Source organism: Phodopus roborovskii, unplaced genomic scaffold, assembly GCF_943737965.1.
Source record: "Phodopus roborovskii unplaced genomic scaffold, PHOROB, whole genome shotgun sequence".
NCBI lineage: Eukaryota > Metazoa > Chordata > Mammalia > Rodentia > Cricetidae > Phodopus > Phodopus roborovskii.
In genome coordinates, this window is record NW_026126418.1 from 78,806,217 (window position 1) to 78,821,928 (window position 15,712).

The 15,712-nt window shown below is 40.6% G+C and overlaps 1 protein-coding gene across 1 annotated transcript in view; it reads right to left on the reverse strand.

The window, feature by feature from the left end:
- Psmb7 (proteasome 20S subunit beta 7) overlaps positions 1-15,712 on the reverse strand; it is a 55,236-nt gene that overhangs the window by 12,086 nt on the left and 27,438 nt on the right. Inside the window, exon 6 of the mRNA XM_051185388.1 lies at positions 15,321-15,379. Coding sequence (XP_051041345.1) covers positions 15,321-15,379 — 59 coding nt within the window. The remainder of the gene's footprint in view (positions 1-15,320; positions 15,380-15,712) is intronic.

A 15,712-nucleotide genomic window follows, 5' to 3' on the forward strand; every position in this document is an offset into this window, starting at 1 on the left:
GATTGGGGAAAGGTGTGGTTAAGGCAGATAGTGCAACACAGTGTAACTGAATTTCTGAGACCCTTGCATATCACACAGCATCAGTCCTCTAAGCACTGAGAAGCCATGTACATTTTTAGCTGGGTGCTGATATGGTTAGATTTGTGCTTGCAGAACCTGAAACTAGAAGCAGTGGAAAGAGACCAAAGGCAGGTGCAGAACAGACACGTCAAGCTCATTCCTGGTGAGGACAGAAAGGAGGGAGAGGTATGAGTTCAAGAGGGCATCCAGGCCACTGAGCACTCCTCTGAATGAATGCAGCCTGCACACAAGGGCATCTGTAATTCCTTTACAACTATTTTTCTGGTGGGTTGATGAAAAAGACAATAATAATTGATATACTCTCTAGACAATGGTAGGCTTTTACAATAGATTCCCTAAAGGATATCTACAGGAAGGGACAAGACCAAGTTAGTTTACTTAACTTACAGTGAGGAGTAACAAATTCACAAGTGAAACAACCCATCTGGACAAGAATCAACTTGGAAATGTCATTTCCCATTTCATGAACAGCAGAATTATGAGAAACCCTGAAGAGCAGCTGAATGAGCACACAGGACTGGTTAGCTTGGGTACAAGAGCTCCAAGTGTGTAGAAAGAAGCGCTGAGGGCCAGCTAAGGAAGGCAGCCCTGTGTGAGGTCAAGATAGGAAGAAATGAAAAGGCTGAAGAATGGTTAACAGGTAGGCCATGGTGGTACACACCTTTGATCCCAGAAGGATCCCAAAAGGATCTCTGTGAGCTCAAGGGCAACCTGAGCTATATATGGAGCTCCAGGTCAGTCAAAGATATATAGTGAGGCTGCCTGAAGAACAAAACAAGAAAGAATGGCAACCTGGGGAAGGATAGGGAAGAGGGGAACATCTAGAAGCAGCTAACAACTAGGTCCCCCTCTGAGGACCAAGCTCATCACCTTTTCCTGGCCCTCAAGGCCCCAGTTCCTTAGGGGCAGAGAAGGTATGCTTCCAAAAGGTTACAAGGAAAGCCAGATGTGATGGCAGTCCCCTGCATCCCAGAACTCAAGAGGCAGAGGCCAGCTTGATCTAGCTAATCTTGGCTAAGCAGTGGTACCCTGTTTTGTGGAGGAAGGGGAACAACATGACCAGGACACAATAAAACTTCTAGAGTCTGAGTGTGTTACATTTAAAGGACTAAAGAATATTTTTAATTTTTTTTTTTTTAAACAGGCTGGGGGGTGGGGTGTAGCAAGCTTGGTGGCAAGCACCTTTACCATTGAGCCATCTCACCAACCTTGCCTTAACATAGGGAATAAAGACTAAGCATGAACCCGGCTCTACTAATCACTAGCTGTATGACTTCAATGGATTCATCACACAGCATTTTTAAGTCTTCCCTGCAAGAGGCCCTAATCTAGCACCCAGGGCTTACCTGTTCCTATGCACAGGAGAAGTTGCAATTTTAGTGCCCTTCCTTCATGCAGACAACCCATGGCAGCTGTTGCTGATCTGACTTCTCTGCTTTCACTAGCCTTTATCAGCAAAGTTACAAGGCAAGAGCCTCACTCACCCAGAACTGATAATAACAGCACCCAGCACAGAGCCAATAAATAATTATGAAAGCAACTATTATACTGCAAATGAAATTGGATATGAAGTTTTAAGTCTTAGTTGCCAATATATCTTCCATATAGAATTTACTACTATATTTCAGAAGTGTACCAAAAACCACATTTTACTTCTCTTCACTAGAAGGAAGTAGAGCATTCACATCTAATGCATTACACTAACCATGTCCCCATCCCCACTTATTCTTCAAGTACTGCTATCCTCTCTCACTCCTATTTCACAAATACAGGAAACCAAGCAGTAGAGAGTAACAAATGACAAGCCAACAGCATGTGACCAAAAACTGAAAGGCCTGAGATAAAACCTTCTGGTCTGACCCCAAAACCCTGAAACCAAGAAAACAGAACCTCCAAACAATCTCCCAAATTATGGCATTGGTGTGGATTAAACCATGCAATTCAGCATCCCTCCTGCGTCCAGCTGGATTAACATCTGGTAAAACTAAGAGCCTCTTGATGAGTTCAATGCACTATCTACAGGCTCACATCTCTAAAATATAGCTTTCCCAAAACAGAATGAATCAAAATGTTTTTCTCTTCACTCTGTGTATCAGCAATAAAGATAGCACCTAACTTTGTTTCCAAAAGGCCATTTGTTGACTGCAAAACAAAACAAAAAGGCAAGGACAAAACTTTCTTTAAAAGTTTTGGGGCAAGAGACTGAAGAGCAAGCTTTTGATACACTTGACTAGCAATTTACATACACAGTCTTCCCAAAGTCTCCCTTGAAGGGTTTTTCAATTCACAATAGCAGGCCTATACAGAGTTGCATGAGAAGCAAAGGCCCAAGGCACAAACTGGCACTTGAAAACCCCCACACCCCACCACACTGGTTACCCCAACTACTCATCTGGGTTTTTTTTTAAAAACCCTTCTTTTGGGGACTATTGGGTTGGGTTCTCAGTACCTACATGACAGCTCTCAACTGTAACTCCAGTTCTAGGGATCTTAACATGTTATTCTATCCTCCTTCGGCACCAGATACACATGTGCTGCACATGTGTACATGCAAGCAAACACTCACACACATGAAATAAAGGGTTGGTTTGTTTGCTTTTTAATTTTTTTCTGAGGCAGTTTTGCTAGGTAGCAACAGCTGTCCTCCTGCCCACCCTCTTAAGTGCTAAAATAGGAGCGCAGCTACTTTCATTAAAAGCTAATGTTTTTATCAAGTAATCAAAGTCAAGAGATTATGACATCTTTTTAATTTTCTGCTATTACCATAGTTCCAATTTCAGAGAAATGATATCCCAGTGCTGTGACTATCTGCATTCTATGGACACAGTGTGCTTCCTGTAAACATTTGCGTGCATGCGTGCGTGCATGTTTGTGTATGTGTGTTTAGCATAACTTAGTATCAGTTTTTAGTTTCCACAGTTTCAGGGCTAGAGAAGAATGGTATAAATTATCTCGCAAAAAACCCACAAGTAATATTATCTGTGAAGGTTAAAACTCTAACTACCTTCCTGAGGTGTGCTTCTGGGGTCTCATTACAGCTGGTAATCTCACATTCCAACATGCACAACACACTAAGCACCAGCATCTCCCAATTACACTGCCACATAAATCTCAAAGGACATCTGAAAAGTGTACACAACTCCTGCACCCACTGCTGAAACACAGCCACCTCTAATGGAATGTGGCAGCTTTCTAAACTTAAATATTCACACACAGGGACAGGGCTGCTGAGCTCCAGCCCTAGCACACAGTGAAGAGCACATGCTAATTAAAAGGCCACACTAACTCGGAATAAGACTACTCAGACAACTTTAGACAAATATGTTCAGCTGTCTAAACTTCTACGGTCACAAATGTTACAAATGACAGGGCAGGACCACACCGAGTACATTTGTGTAGAGTAAACTCCTCTTTGGACTGGTGTCCTACCCTTCCAGGAACCCCAAGACAACTTATGTGACAAGCTGCACACTCTCTGCAGTTGTCTCAAAGTCTCCTGGGGGAAATTCCACCAGTGCTGTCCGTTGTTTTCCCTCTCACCCCAGTCTCTTATTTCTAAAACCAACCCCCTTGCCTGTGCATGTCACCGCACACTTTCAGTAGTGTTTGTGTGCCTGTCCATCCTACTAGACTATGACTGCCACAGACCCTCATCAACAAATCTTGGCTGAATGCAAAGCCATTCTCCACATTTCTGCAAGACCATTCACCGTCAACAGCTTATACAGAGGGCTTCCAGGACTGGGAATAATGAATGGCCTACCTTTGCCAAGTTTGCTGTGCATTAGGAGTTTCTGAGAATGGGCGGGCACCTTTTAAACAGTCTTCACAATAAGCCAAAGGTATGACAGTCACTACTCTCTTACCATAATCATTTGGCCACTTCAGCTACCAAAACTAGCACTTGTACAAGCCATCATGAAACACCCTAAAACCAAGAGGTAACGGCTTTGGAATATCTTATTGAAGTCAACTTTAGTCACAAAACTCTCTTCTTAAGAATTGCAAACTCCTTCAGATATTGGCAGCTGTTTGTTCAGGTCTCGATACATGAAATTGCTTACTTTCCCCTGTGAGTAGACAAATATGAAAACCGAGGTTCTCCTTCATTTTGCTAGAAATGAAACTTCTCTGCCTGTGTAAAATACAGCGACTTTATTTTTTTTTTTTTTTAATTGTCATGTTTTAGATCAGAAGGCAAGAACAACCAATCCAGAAGCAATTTATAACTTTCTAGGCCATCCAAGCTGACTGGTGATGCAATGAACTCAGTGCAGGTCCACTAGGCCTCTTACTCTTGCAAGCAGCAGTCTCTCTCAGTGCTTAAACGCCTGTGTTACCATGCTTGCCATTTTCTATGCTAACCAGAATGTATAACATGAATCTACACAGATACATTTAAATGTTTAGCCCCAAATGTTATTTTAAGCATAATTTCTCCACAGAGCCACCTTATTTTTTTAAAAGGGGGGGGGAGCAAAAATTACTGGATGTGTAATGTTGCGTTGCTTTACACACCCACATGCCCACCACCTCCCCCTTCCTGATATGATACACCACACAAGTATAATAAACCATGTTAATATTTCATACTACTGTGAAATATGCTGGAGTACCAATTCAACATCTGCTGTCTTTAGGGCCTGGGAGTCCCGCAGAGACACTTTCAATTTGTAATTGAGCCCTATGCTGAATTAATCAGCAGTTTATCTTTTTTACTAAAATAATATCTTCACCACTAACCCAGATTTACATTAAGAATTTATGCCAAATTACCTGCCAAGGCAAACTTATAGGATTATAAGCAACCATCTAGTAACACTCAGTCCTATACTTCATCTCTTGTATCCCTCTAATCCATACACTAGAAAAGCAGAAATCCATTGTTCAAGAGGCTACAAGCTTCTGGCTCCAGACAGCAGCCAGGATACAGAGCCTCACTGTGCAACACAGAAATAAGCACTCATGCCCACACCCCGACAGTCACTTTTAGGTAGTTGTGATTAACACTTTTTTAATAGAGTTCTAGAGTTCAATGGAATCAGAAAAAGAGCTTCTTTTAGTCTCCTCCTAAGGAACTCTGTATTCCAACTCTTGGCTTCACCCAAGTACCAGAAAGATAAAGGCTACAACTTGGATCAACAACAAAGGCAATTCTAGACAAGAGAAAGTGAAGGTGCCATTTACTATTTGACATCACAATGCATAGTTATTTCACCAGAACTATCTTCTTTTTTATTCTACCCACACATGGAAGTCACCCAACACTAAATCCGCTCAATACCATCCCTGCATCAGGCTCCTGCCCCTCGGATCACATAATCCCTACTCACAAAGTCTTACTTTGCCTGCTGGATTTTTGCCACAGGTACAGACAGCAACATACTATGAAATATTTCTCCTACACGGTACATTTCTCTCTACATTTCACAGATATATGAAATATGTGAAGCAAAGGCATTTCAGAAGGAGCACCTGCTCCAAAGAAATGCATCACAAATAATTACCCATCGACCACAGCACAGGAGAATCCCTCTTCCCATCTGCTTTTGCTAATGGCTGCACAGGAAGTGTCCACCGCACTCAGGATGGCCTCTTCCAATCCCACTCCTGGACCAGCACCATATGCATCGTGCTGCATTCAGCTGTTACCAGGAAGAATCTGCTGAACGATCACACTGATTTTTTAGGAACATGAAACTCAGCACAGAAATACTTTTAAAGTATAAAGAAATTTTCTTTAAAAGACTTAAAGTCAACAAATTTACCAGGTCCTCAAATAATTGAACATATAGATACCCTTGGGATTCATAGAATCATTTTCCTAAGGTTAAGGAATCCCCTCCTAGTACCTGGAGCCTCAGGAGAACTGTGCCCTTCTCTCTCAGTCACCCTTCCTTTGCTTCTCAAGATCAAACATAACAGCACAAACTTCATCTTTCTTCATCTCATACCCCAGACATCAGACTTTCAACTTTTATTAAAAGCAGAATATAGCCAGTGGTGGTGCACGCCTTTAGTCCCAGTACTTGGGAGGCAGAGGCAGGTGGATCTCTGTGAGTTCAAGATCAGCCTGGTCTACAGAGTGAGTTCCAGGACAACCAGGACTACACAGAGAGACCCTGTCTTGATCCAAAGGTAAAAACCAACACTATAACAAAGGTGGGAGTGAAAACCATCCACCAACATTAAATTGGCATTCTAGAGACAGAGTTGTGAAGACTCGGACTTGCCAGAGGAACAGACAGCTAAGATACACCTCTAAGACAAGAAGACTCTAGAATCCCAAAGAACCAAAAGGAGAAAAACAATCTCTTACCAAACCTAAATGTTGTACAGAAAGAGGCAAAGTCTTGCTCCTGAATCATCAGACACAGACTGAAGAAAACTGCACTCTAAGGTTCCACAAGAATACCTATGAGAACAGGAAAACCTGGGGAGGCACCTTAATTCAGGAAGTCCCTTTCTGCTTCTCCAAGGTAGGTTGCTGATAGGTTTCAATTCAAGAGAACAAACTCACATTTTTAAGAAATAGTTCTATGCAGAGATTCTGGAATTGTATCTTAAGGGTTCTGACACCTCTAAAACCTTAAGTTGTATGTTAAATAAAACCAGAGAAAAAAAATTCTGAAGAAATTAATATTTTATCTTTTTGATCTGACAATAAAGACACAATTTTATAGCATCTAACACTTCTGGTCTTAAGAAAAAACAGTAAATAGGAATTATGACCAAAGGCAAACTATAGAAATAACCTCCAAAAAACTTTCCAAAGGGACATTTCACTATTTAAACAAATACACAATCAGCCCAATTATTGCCTGAAAACAGAGTTCACAAGCATGTATAATGTTAAACTGTTCAATCTACACATCCTCACAGTCACACTTATTCTTAATAAGGGATTCATTAAAACCGAAGTGAGACACCGTTCACCCACACCTGGATGATTGTACTCAAAATGACAGGTTGCAAGCACTGGTAAGGATGTGAAGCAATCAAAACCTTCCTATGCTGCTACCAACACAGAATTTATGGAAAAGTCTGGAAGTACCAGACAAGAGATGTTCAAAGCAGTATGGTAGGTAGCCAAACTGTAGAAATAATCCAAATGTCCACGAACTAATAAATACATATACAAAGTATGCTATAGTCCATACAATAACCTGCCACAACATGAATGAGACATTTTGAATATATTAAAATAAGTCTTACACATAAATACACAAAAATCACATATAGTGACATTCGTGAAAAACGCCCAGAACAGGTGGCTTGGTAGGAAATGACATAACTTTGATCTATAGAGTCAGAGGAAGTTTCAAAAAGTTTTAAAACTTATTATGGTGATAGCTATACAACACTTAATGAAATAGTAAAAGCTGCTAACTTGTACACAGGCAACTGTATGGATGTGAATTATGTACCAATAAAGTTGTCACTAGATAATATTGAGGCATACAAAAGAAAAAAGTAACCTACAAAAGGTCAAAATAAATCCATATTCTAGTAATTTTTAAAAGCAAAAGATCACAATAAACAAAAGAGCCAGCCCTAAACAAATTTTGGTTTGAATTGATTTTCCTCTGGATATTTATGTACCACATAAATACAAGCTCAAAACTGAAACCAAGTCAAGTGAAGTTCACTAAGTTGATACCATTCCTACTATTTGTTAGAGGTCGGGATTTTTTTTTAATTGCATTTAATTAAAATTGTGTTTGATGCCAGTGGGACCAAGCTGCACAGGAAGGCACTCTGCTAACCCACAGCCCTCCTTGATCACCACTCTCTGTGGTGTGGGCTCTGCCAGCAAACCTCCCAGCCAGTGGTCATCTTCCCATAGAGTCATTAAAGCTCTCGGTGTCAGCTGGGAGGATAGACCAGCAGCTTCAACACCTGAGCCCCTGTGGCAGGGACAGAGGCATTAGGATCAAGATCACTAATGAATACAGAGTTCATATGCTGCTTGTCAGGGTCCTGAGCTCAGGGTCCACAGATGTGACCTAAATAGGCTGTTGGACAGAGCAATTGTTGACGAAGATTAAAAAGTTTTGGCAGTTGGGGAAAGAGAGAGCACCTCATTATTCAAATATAATAGTATTGCTTTGCTTCCCCTCATTCCTGTTCAGGTTATTTGTGACTTGCTTCAAATGGACAAATGCCACTCACCAGCACTTAAAGACCTCTTGGTCTCATCATTAAATCTGAGGGTTATGCCATCTATACATTAGTCATCCAGAGAAAAAACTCTGTTATAAACATCATCAGAAAACTTTGAAGAGGAATAGCCACAAAATATTTGGGATGGAGGGAATATACAGATGGAAACACGGAAGAAAAAACAAACAAAACCAAAAAGCCTTAGATACAAAGAGAAGACAAAAAGCTCTGCCATAGCTAAATGTATTTATCCCTCCTTCCCCTGCCTCTCTTCACCTCTCTCTCCTGTTCTGGGCTCTTTTCTCTTGTTGATGTTTATGGACCCCTCTGACACAAGCCTGACTTTCTGCTGTCTTCACAAGACCTCAGGAGAGGAAAGGAACACTCTGGACTGCCTGTAGAGTAAGATATTTTCCTACTCTGTTGACAAAGAATTGCATATCAGGCAAGAGACACAAAAACAAAGTAGCTGATTTTAGCAAAAACTCAAGTCAGACTGATAGGAGTTCAAAATCTGACCTCACTGCTGACCCATCTATGCAACCTCAGACAGGTTATTTGATCTCTCTATAGGCTGATTTTCTTTCCTTCAAAATGTGAAGAACAAGGCACTGACTTCCAAGATTGTTGAAAAGTGAGAAAACACAGGGAGGCTGTTAGAATGGAGCCAGGTGCATTGTAACATCTAAAACTATGGCCACTACATGAATTACCTTCCCCCAAAAGCAAACACTTCCAGGGCACACAGACTTGTGTGTCCACATTGGTCTGTCTTAGATGGTAACCTTTCAGATGAGAAATAAGGCTCTCACTGCTCTATGCTATAAATCACTGGACCTGATATCAGATCCTAATGTTAGCAGCTGCTAGGTGACATTTCAATCTACTACTAACTAGAAGACAGTCACCATGTTTTTAAAAAACCAATTTTGTGTACACTACCATAGAAGGTGTTTTACTCCCACCATCTAATCCTCTTGACAACCTGTGGATAGGTCTCTGAAAATTGGCTCACAGACTAGAATCCCCAGTTGCCCAGGGTCATGCTGTGCATAAAACAGAAACAAACCAACAGCCCAATCCTCCAATGCCTAAGCCCCATCCCCCCTTCTAGCTAACTATATTCAATGTATGCTCTTGTTTCCTTCTGGGACCAGCCTATGTGATAATTTCAACAGATTTTTTTAAAGATCAAAATAATGCAGATCTCTGCCACTACTGCGTGTAGTGTAGTTTGCATCCTGTTTCTATTACTTAAATAAACACACACACACACACACACACACACACACTTCTAAGATTTGCTGTCAGAGCAGCATATTGATATCATCATCCATTATTTAAATGGATCTATAGTTGCTCACAATGACAGATTAATCCTGTTTCTTTGGTAGCTAGGTGTTTGGCATCACATTTGTGAAATAACCACAAGCCTTTAGGATGATAGCTGCTCACATCTTCAGCAATCTGCAGGGCTTCTCTAGAGGCCAGCACTGGCCGAGCAATGGAATATGACTCCATAAATCAGACAGCTGAAGTGGCACTTATATGTGTCACCATCTATCTTAGTACTTTCCCTCTGAAGGGTACAGGGTAAGAGCTCATCCCTTGGTACTACAACCACAAAAAGGACCAGCACAGTGGGTACTGACAAAGCATGTGCCACTTAAAACTAAAGCCACACTAAGACTAAGGGGAAAGATCCTGCTGGTGTTAGCATGCCTCGGGCAGTGGTAGAAACTTCAGCAAGTTATCTTCAAAAGGCAGAGAGCCAGAGCTCTAGAAACCTGCAAAAATTGGCTAAGCCTACAGTCTTCACTGCTTTAAGTTGAGCATCTTCAAAGTCTAGAATTCTAACTGTAGGGCACAGCAGCTGCCACTGCAGATCTGATCCTCTCAGCTTTTGGCAGCTCTCAACTTGAGATTCTAGCAAATAATTTTTCAAGTTGCTATTATTACTTGTCATGGATTTATAAATATTACGCACTATCTGCTGTGCCATGGCTCTCATGGGATACCAGGACGTGCCAAACGTGTAACAGAATGAAAGATAGTTTCTATTCTTCAAATAAATGCTAATTTTTAAACTGTGCTCACAATGTGTTTGGTGACCAGCTCTGATGGTACAGAGTACGTATCAGAAAGGGGGAAGCTGACTGTCTTCTCCAGCAGCATTAAGCTACTGCTTTTCATGAAGCTTGTTTAATTAGATTCCAGATGCTAATTTGCAAGTCGATACCAGAGGGTGCAGGACAGTTTGCCTTTGAATCCACTCCCTGTGATGTCAGGGTCCTGCCGCACTCCACTAGCCTTCGGCAGCCCTCGTACAGTATTCTGACAATTAGTGCAAAAGAGGGGACAGTATTGATCTTGACAGACTAAATATTAATCTTCTACCCATTTTAATAAATTACAATCTTCAAGAGTTGAAATTCCTCACCAACCCAATTAAAACAGTCCTTCTTATAGAGAAGGACTAGAAAGAGAAGTGTCCTAAGTGTCCAATAGCTTAACCCCCACCCCAGGGACAAGTCTGCACTTCTGCACCATCACTATATTTCCAGGCACTTTGGTCACATTCCTTACAATTGACTGAAAAACAATGTGAAAAGACTAAAGTATAATTAACACTAGATTTCCCACCCAGCTACCCTGTGGGTAACAGTCACCACCACACAAACCTTAACAGAGAAAAGAATCAGCAGTCATGGCAACTTGCAGCTCAGGATCACCAGAACAAGTAACTGATCTTGTCATCATGCCACCCCATTCATTTAAAACCCATCATTCTCATATAATGCCTAAGTGAGTATTTTTTTGCTGATTAATAAAGTAGGATACTATCACCAGTTTAAAAAAAAAAAACTATTTTGATAATTTTTTCATTTCTTTCTTTGATTTTTGTTTTTGTTTTATTTTGTTTTTTCCCAGACAGGGTTTCTCTGTGTGCCACTGGCAGTCCAGGAACTCACTCTGTAGACCAGGTTGGTCTCAAACTCAGAGATCTGCCTGACTGCCTCCTTGAGTGCTAGGATTAAAGAAGAGTGCCACCAGCACTTAAATTTTTTCATTTCTAATGCAGCTAAACACTATGAACACCAAAGGTAAAGTCTGAAAGCTGCTTCAAAGGAGGAACTGAGCACAACTTAATAAAGTTACTTCTGGCCCCTTTGTATCTATCTCTACCCAGCCACAAATACTGACAGACTAGGTATGCGCCATATACCTATAATCCCAGCACCAAAGAAACAAGGTAAGGAATGTTTAGCACCAACCTGGACTACATACTAAGAGCCTATCTCAAAAAGCAAACAACAACAAAAGTGGGTACCAACTAGTGTGATATATGTAGGAAAACTTAAATGAATACAGGCAGTCTTTACCCTCAATCCTCCAAGTTAATAGCAAGGGAGAAAAACAGGACAGTGAAAACTATGAGACTGCTCCAAGAAGCACTGAGGCATCAACTAGCTGAGAACCTTCAAAAGCTTTTAATGTGCCTTAAATTCACCAGCTAGCTACTTGTTTCTCAGAAACTCTGAACCAAGAGTTTTCACTTGAGGCAGCTCAAGGCTCAGATGACCTAAGAGCAGAGGTCCATCTCAGGGTGCTTAGAGGCCCCATGGATCAACAGCGGCTTTTCTGGACTGGGCCTTCTCAATGAGTACTTGCCCTGGGTACATAATGGAATGTCTATAGCACTGTAGAGAAGTGCACTGGCTTCTCTACAGTTGTGGTAACCAATTGGTCCTCAGGTAGTGTATAGCTTAGGATCCTACTGCCCTGACAAGCAAGCACTGAGAGAACAGAGATAGAGATGGTCTCACTGCCCCTAAAAACAGCCATCAAACATGTGGGATGGACTACATGGAGCACAAACACACATTATGAGAAGTCCTCTGAGGGCTACTAGCAGACAAAGGCAATCAGAAGTCAACAGCAAGCAAGATTATGAACAGACAAGAATGGTTGAAATGACCTCTGTTTCCCAATATTTTTCTGTTCCCTAACACTCAATGTTCACCCCAGGTGATACATTTCTATGAACGGCATGTACCCACTTTCTGGTGTTTTAGAGAACATTAAAACAAGCACATAATACCCCAATTTTCATGATACTAACTATAGCTAGAAAGTAAGCCTAAGATGAATTAAGATGGCCATGGGAAAGCTCAAGAAGAGGCTAACTGGAAAGGGACACTGGAGGCAAAGAAACTACAACATCTTGATTTAATGACAGTTATATATGATTACAATGCTAACACTAGAGTGTTAGCAGACCATTCCTCTGCACTTTATGACATCTAAGCTATACCAATTTATTGTTAAAATAAAGAATATTTTAAAGAAAAATAATAGCCTAGATAGAACCTGACATGGCAGGAAAACAGCACAGTACACAAATGGCAAATTCAAGACCCAAGACTAGATTAAGTCTCCCCAATAACTTTTGTTATTGTTGGGGTTTTTTTGTTTTTCTTTTTTTCTTTTCTTTTCTTTTTTTTTTTTTCTTTGAAACAGTCCTGGAACTCACTTTGTAGACCAGACTGTCCTCTAACTCAAAAAGATATACCTGCCTTTGCCTCCTGAGTGCTAGGATTAAAGGTGTGAGCCACCACCACCTGGAAAAGCTTCTTAGAGTACATTTAAAGTAGGATCATGTGAAAAGGGAAAAAAAAAAACTTTACTAATGTTTTTGTTTGCTGGGGAGGGGAGGGGGGCGAGTGTTCAAGACAGGGCTTCTCTGTGTAACAGCTCTGGCTGTCCTAGAATTTACTTCATAGACCAGGCTAGCCTCGAACTCACAGAGATCTACCACATTCCAGCTTTACTATTTTTATTTAATCAACATACCTACACTAATCATGGTGTGTACTGTGGGCTAAGAATCAGACTCAGGGCCTCACATGTGCTATGCAAGTGCTCTACTGCTAGGCCACACTCCCAAATCAAGATTATTTTTTTTTAAGTATCTATTAACATGAATTCAAGTTTTTATAGTATTATCTACTGGAAGTTATTAAGACTATCACTTGGGCTTTAAAGTGATTTTCACTAATTGGCAGTATTAAGTTTCAACCTAAAATTATAAATTTATATAATGGGAATTGTTTCAACCTGTCTCAGGGTCTCATGGGTAATGTAGAAGAGCATTAAATGTTTCAAATACAGGCATACTAAATCTAAGAAATACTCTCTTCAGAATGATAAAATCCCAAGGTTTACCAAAGGGAGGTTAATGCCTCTTCTCCCCACAACACATCCACCTTAAATGCATGGCCTTTGAACTATTTACTGTTCAGACTTGACACGGTATAAAATTACTCTGGCAAAGCATCAAGTCACTTTTAATAAACCTCAGACTTTAACTGCCATTTTCAGTTTTCTTTAACACATGGAGATTCTAATCAATTAAAAAAAAAAAAAAAAAAACTTCCAAGAAAATTTTAAAAGATTAATGTGGTTTAAAGAAGAGCTTGGCATTAAAAATCCTCTACTTAGAAAACTAGAGACTTTAGATTTGGTTCCTTTTCTTTTTAAGTGACCTAGTATACATAATTGTTTCTCTGTGTATTTAAGGACACCAAACAGAAAATAATGCTGATATAGGAATAAATTTTCACACTGAGAAATGAGAACAGAATTCTAATTTCATTTAGTTTTAGGCTCAGCCCTGCTTATTCTTCTTAATTGGAGTTCAGACACTATCATTTTTTAATAGAAAATATCTACCTAGACTCTATATGTTTTAATTCCTGTAGCCAGGAGAAAAGGAACAAACAGAACTCATAGGACATGTTACTTGTTGTGCTGTTGGCCTCTTGTACCAGGGACACAGGAGATACCTTTCTTGGCTGACCAGTTCTGTCTTTCACAGAATTTGGCCCAAAGCTAAAGCACAGAAAAAACTTTGGAATTCCATGACACTTACTGCTGCAATGACAATGACAGAATGGAAGAACAAAATATTTTTCATATGCTATCTTCCCCCAAAGATGATCAGGCACAAAATACTGTCAAAAAGTAATTCTCACCAGTATTTCTATCCTTTGGGTCCTAAACAAATTATTTACAAAATCAGAAAGGACAGAAAAGATGAGGCAAAACATCCCTTAACAGTTTACCTATGAACCATTTAAAAGAACTGATGCTCTGTATCAAAAAATTAACCATCAAGAAGACATCAAGTACGGGGGGGGGGGGGGTTTTGAGAGGGAGGGAGAAGGAACTGGGATCGATATGTAAAATAAGAAAATAAAAAAAAAATTTAAAAAAGACATCAAGTAGAAACAAAGAAACAGTGAAGACTGTCCTCAGGACTCTTGACCAGGGCTGGTTCAGAGGTGCAAATAAAGTCAGGGGCCCACAGGAGTTGGGGGTGCTGACACATAATGTGGCACAAACACACAGCACACTGACCACATCTTTAGGAGCAGCAACACAAGATCAATACATCTGTTACTAAAAGGATTTCTTTGGGCGACTCCATGGAAGATGCATCAATCATTAGACAGGCCAAATGTCTTTCACAAGATTCTATCTCTTCTACCACCAAAGCAAATATAATGAAACATCAATAAACTTGGAACATCAGATTCATAACACCCTAAGAGGACTCTACTACATGTGTACAATTTTGTCCCTACTTCTACCAGAGACTGTAAAGTCTACAGAGATTTTAAAAACTGACCCATTTTTAAGTTAGGGTTGTGTGACATGAAAGACATACACAGTAGCTCTATTTTTAGTGAGAAAGCAGGAAAACAGATTGTTCTAGTACCCTGACACAGAAATCTTAGTACACAGAAAAATATCCAACCCCGCAAAGAGTCTGAAAGAACCCAAAGCGGAGAAAAGCCAGACAGCACTGGTTCCTCAAGTGCAAGGCAGAGCACAACAGGGGCCACAAGGCCACCACAGAGGATGCTTTCCCAAGTAGCAGATCTCCCCAACAACTCTCTGTGTTAAAACATTCAAGTTTTGCAATCTCCAGAGATGGGATCAATCTGTAAATGTCTGACACACAACTGGGAAAATATCTGAAAGAAGGTCACTACAGGGGCTTACTTACATACCTCCATATCTGGCCTAAACTTATCTTCAAACACAGCCATTGCTGCCAAGGAGCCAGAACCTGTAAGAAAAAGATGCACTTTTAGTGTATTTTACCAACACTCAGCATCTCCACCTCAGTTTACCTTGGGTCAGCAAAAACAGTCAAACATGTCCAGTGTCACATTCAAGCACAGTGTAAGTGTCAACTCTAGAAGCCACATCCAAGTGCAAGCCAGTGTTCTTCCAAAGGCTGGAGCCACTAACTACCATTTAGGAAGCCCTGCAACTAGCCCTCTAATCACTGGCAGGGTTAACTGTGCAGCCGTCACAGTGAAATGCTGAGGCTTAAAAATGAGGTCATGGAGAATTAGTATTTTTCCAAGAGGTGAGTGCCCCATAATTTCCTCTATCC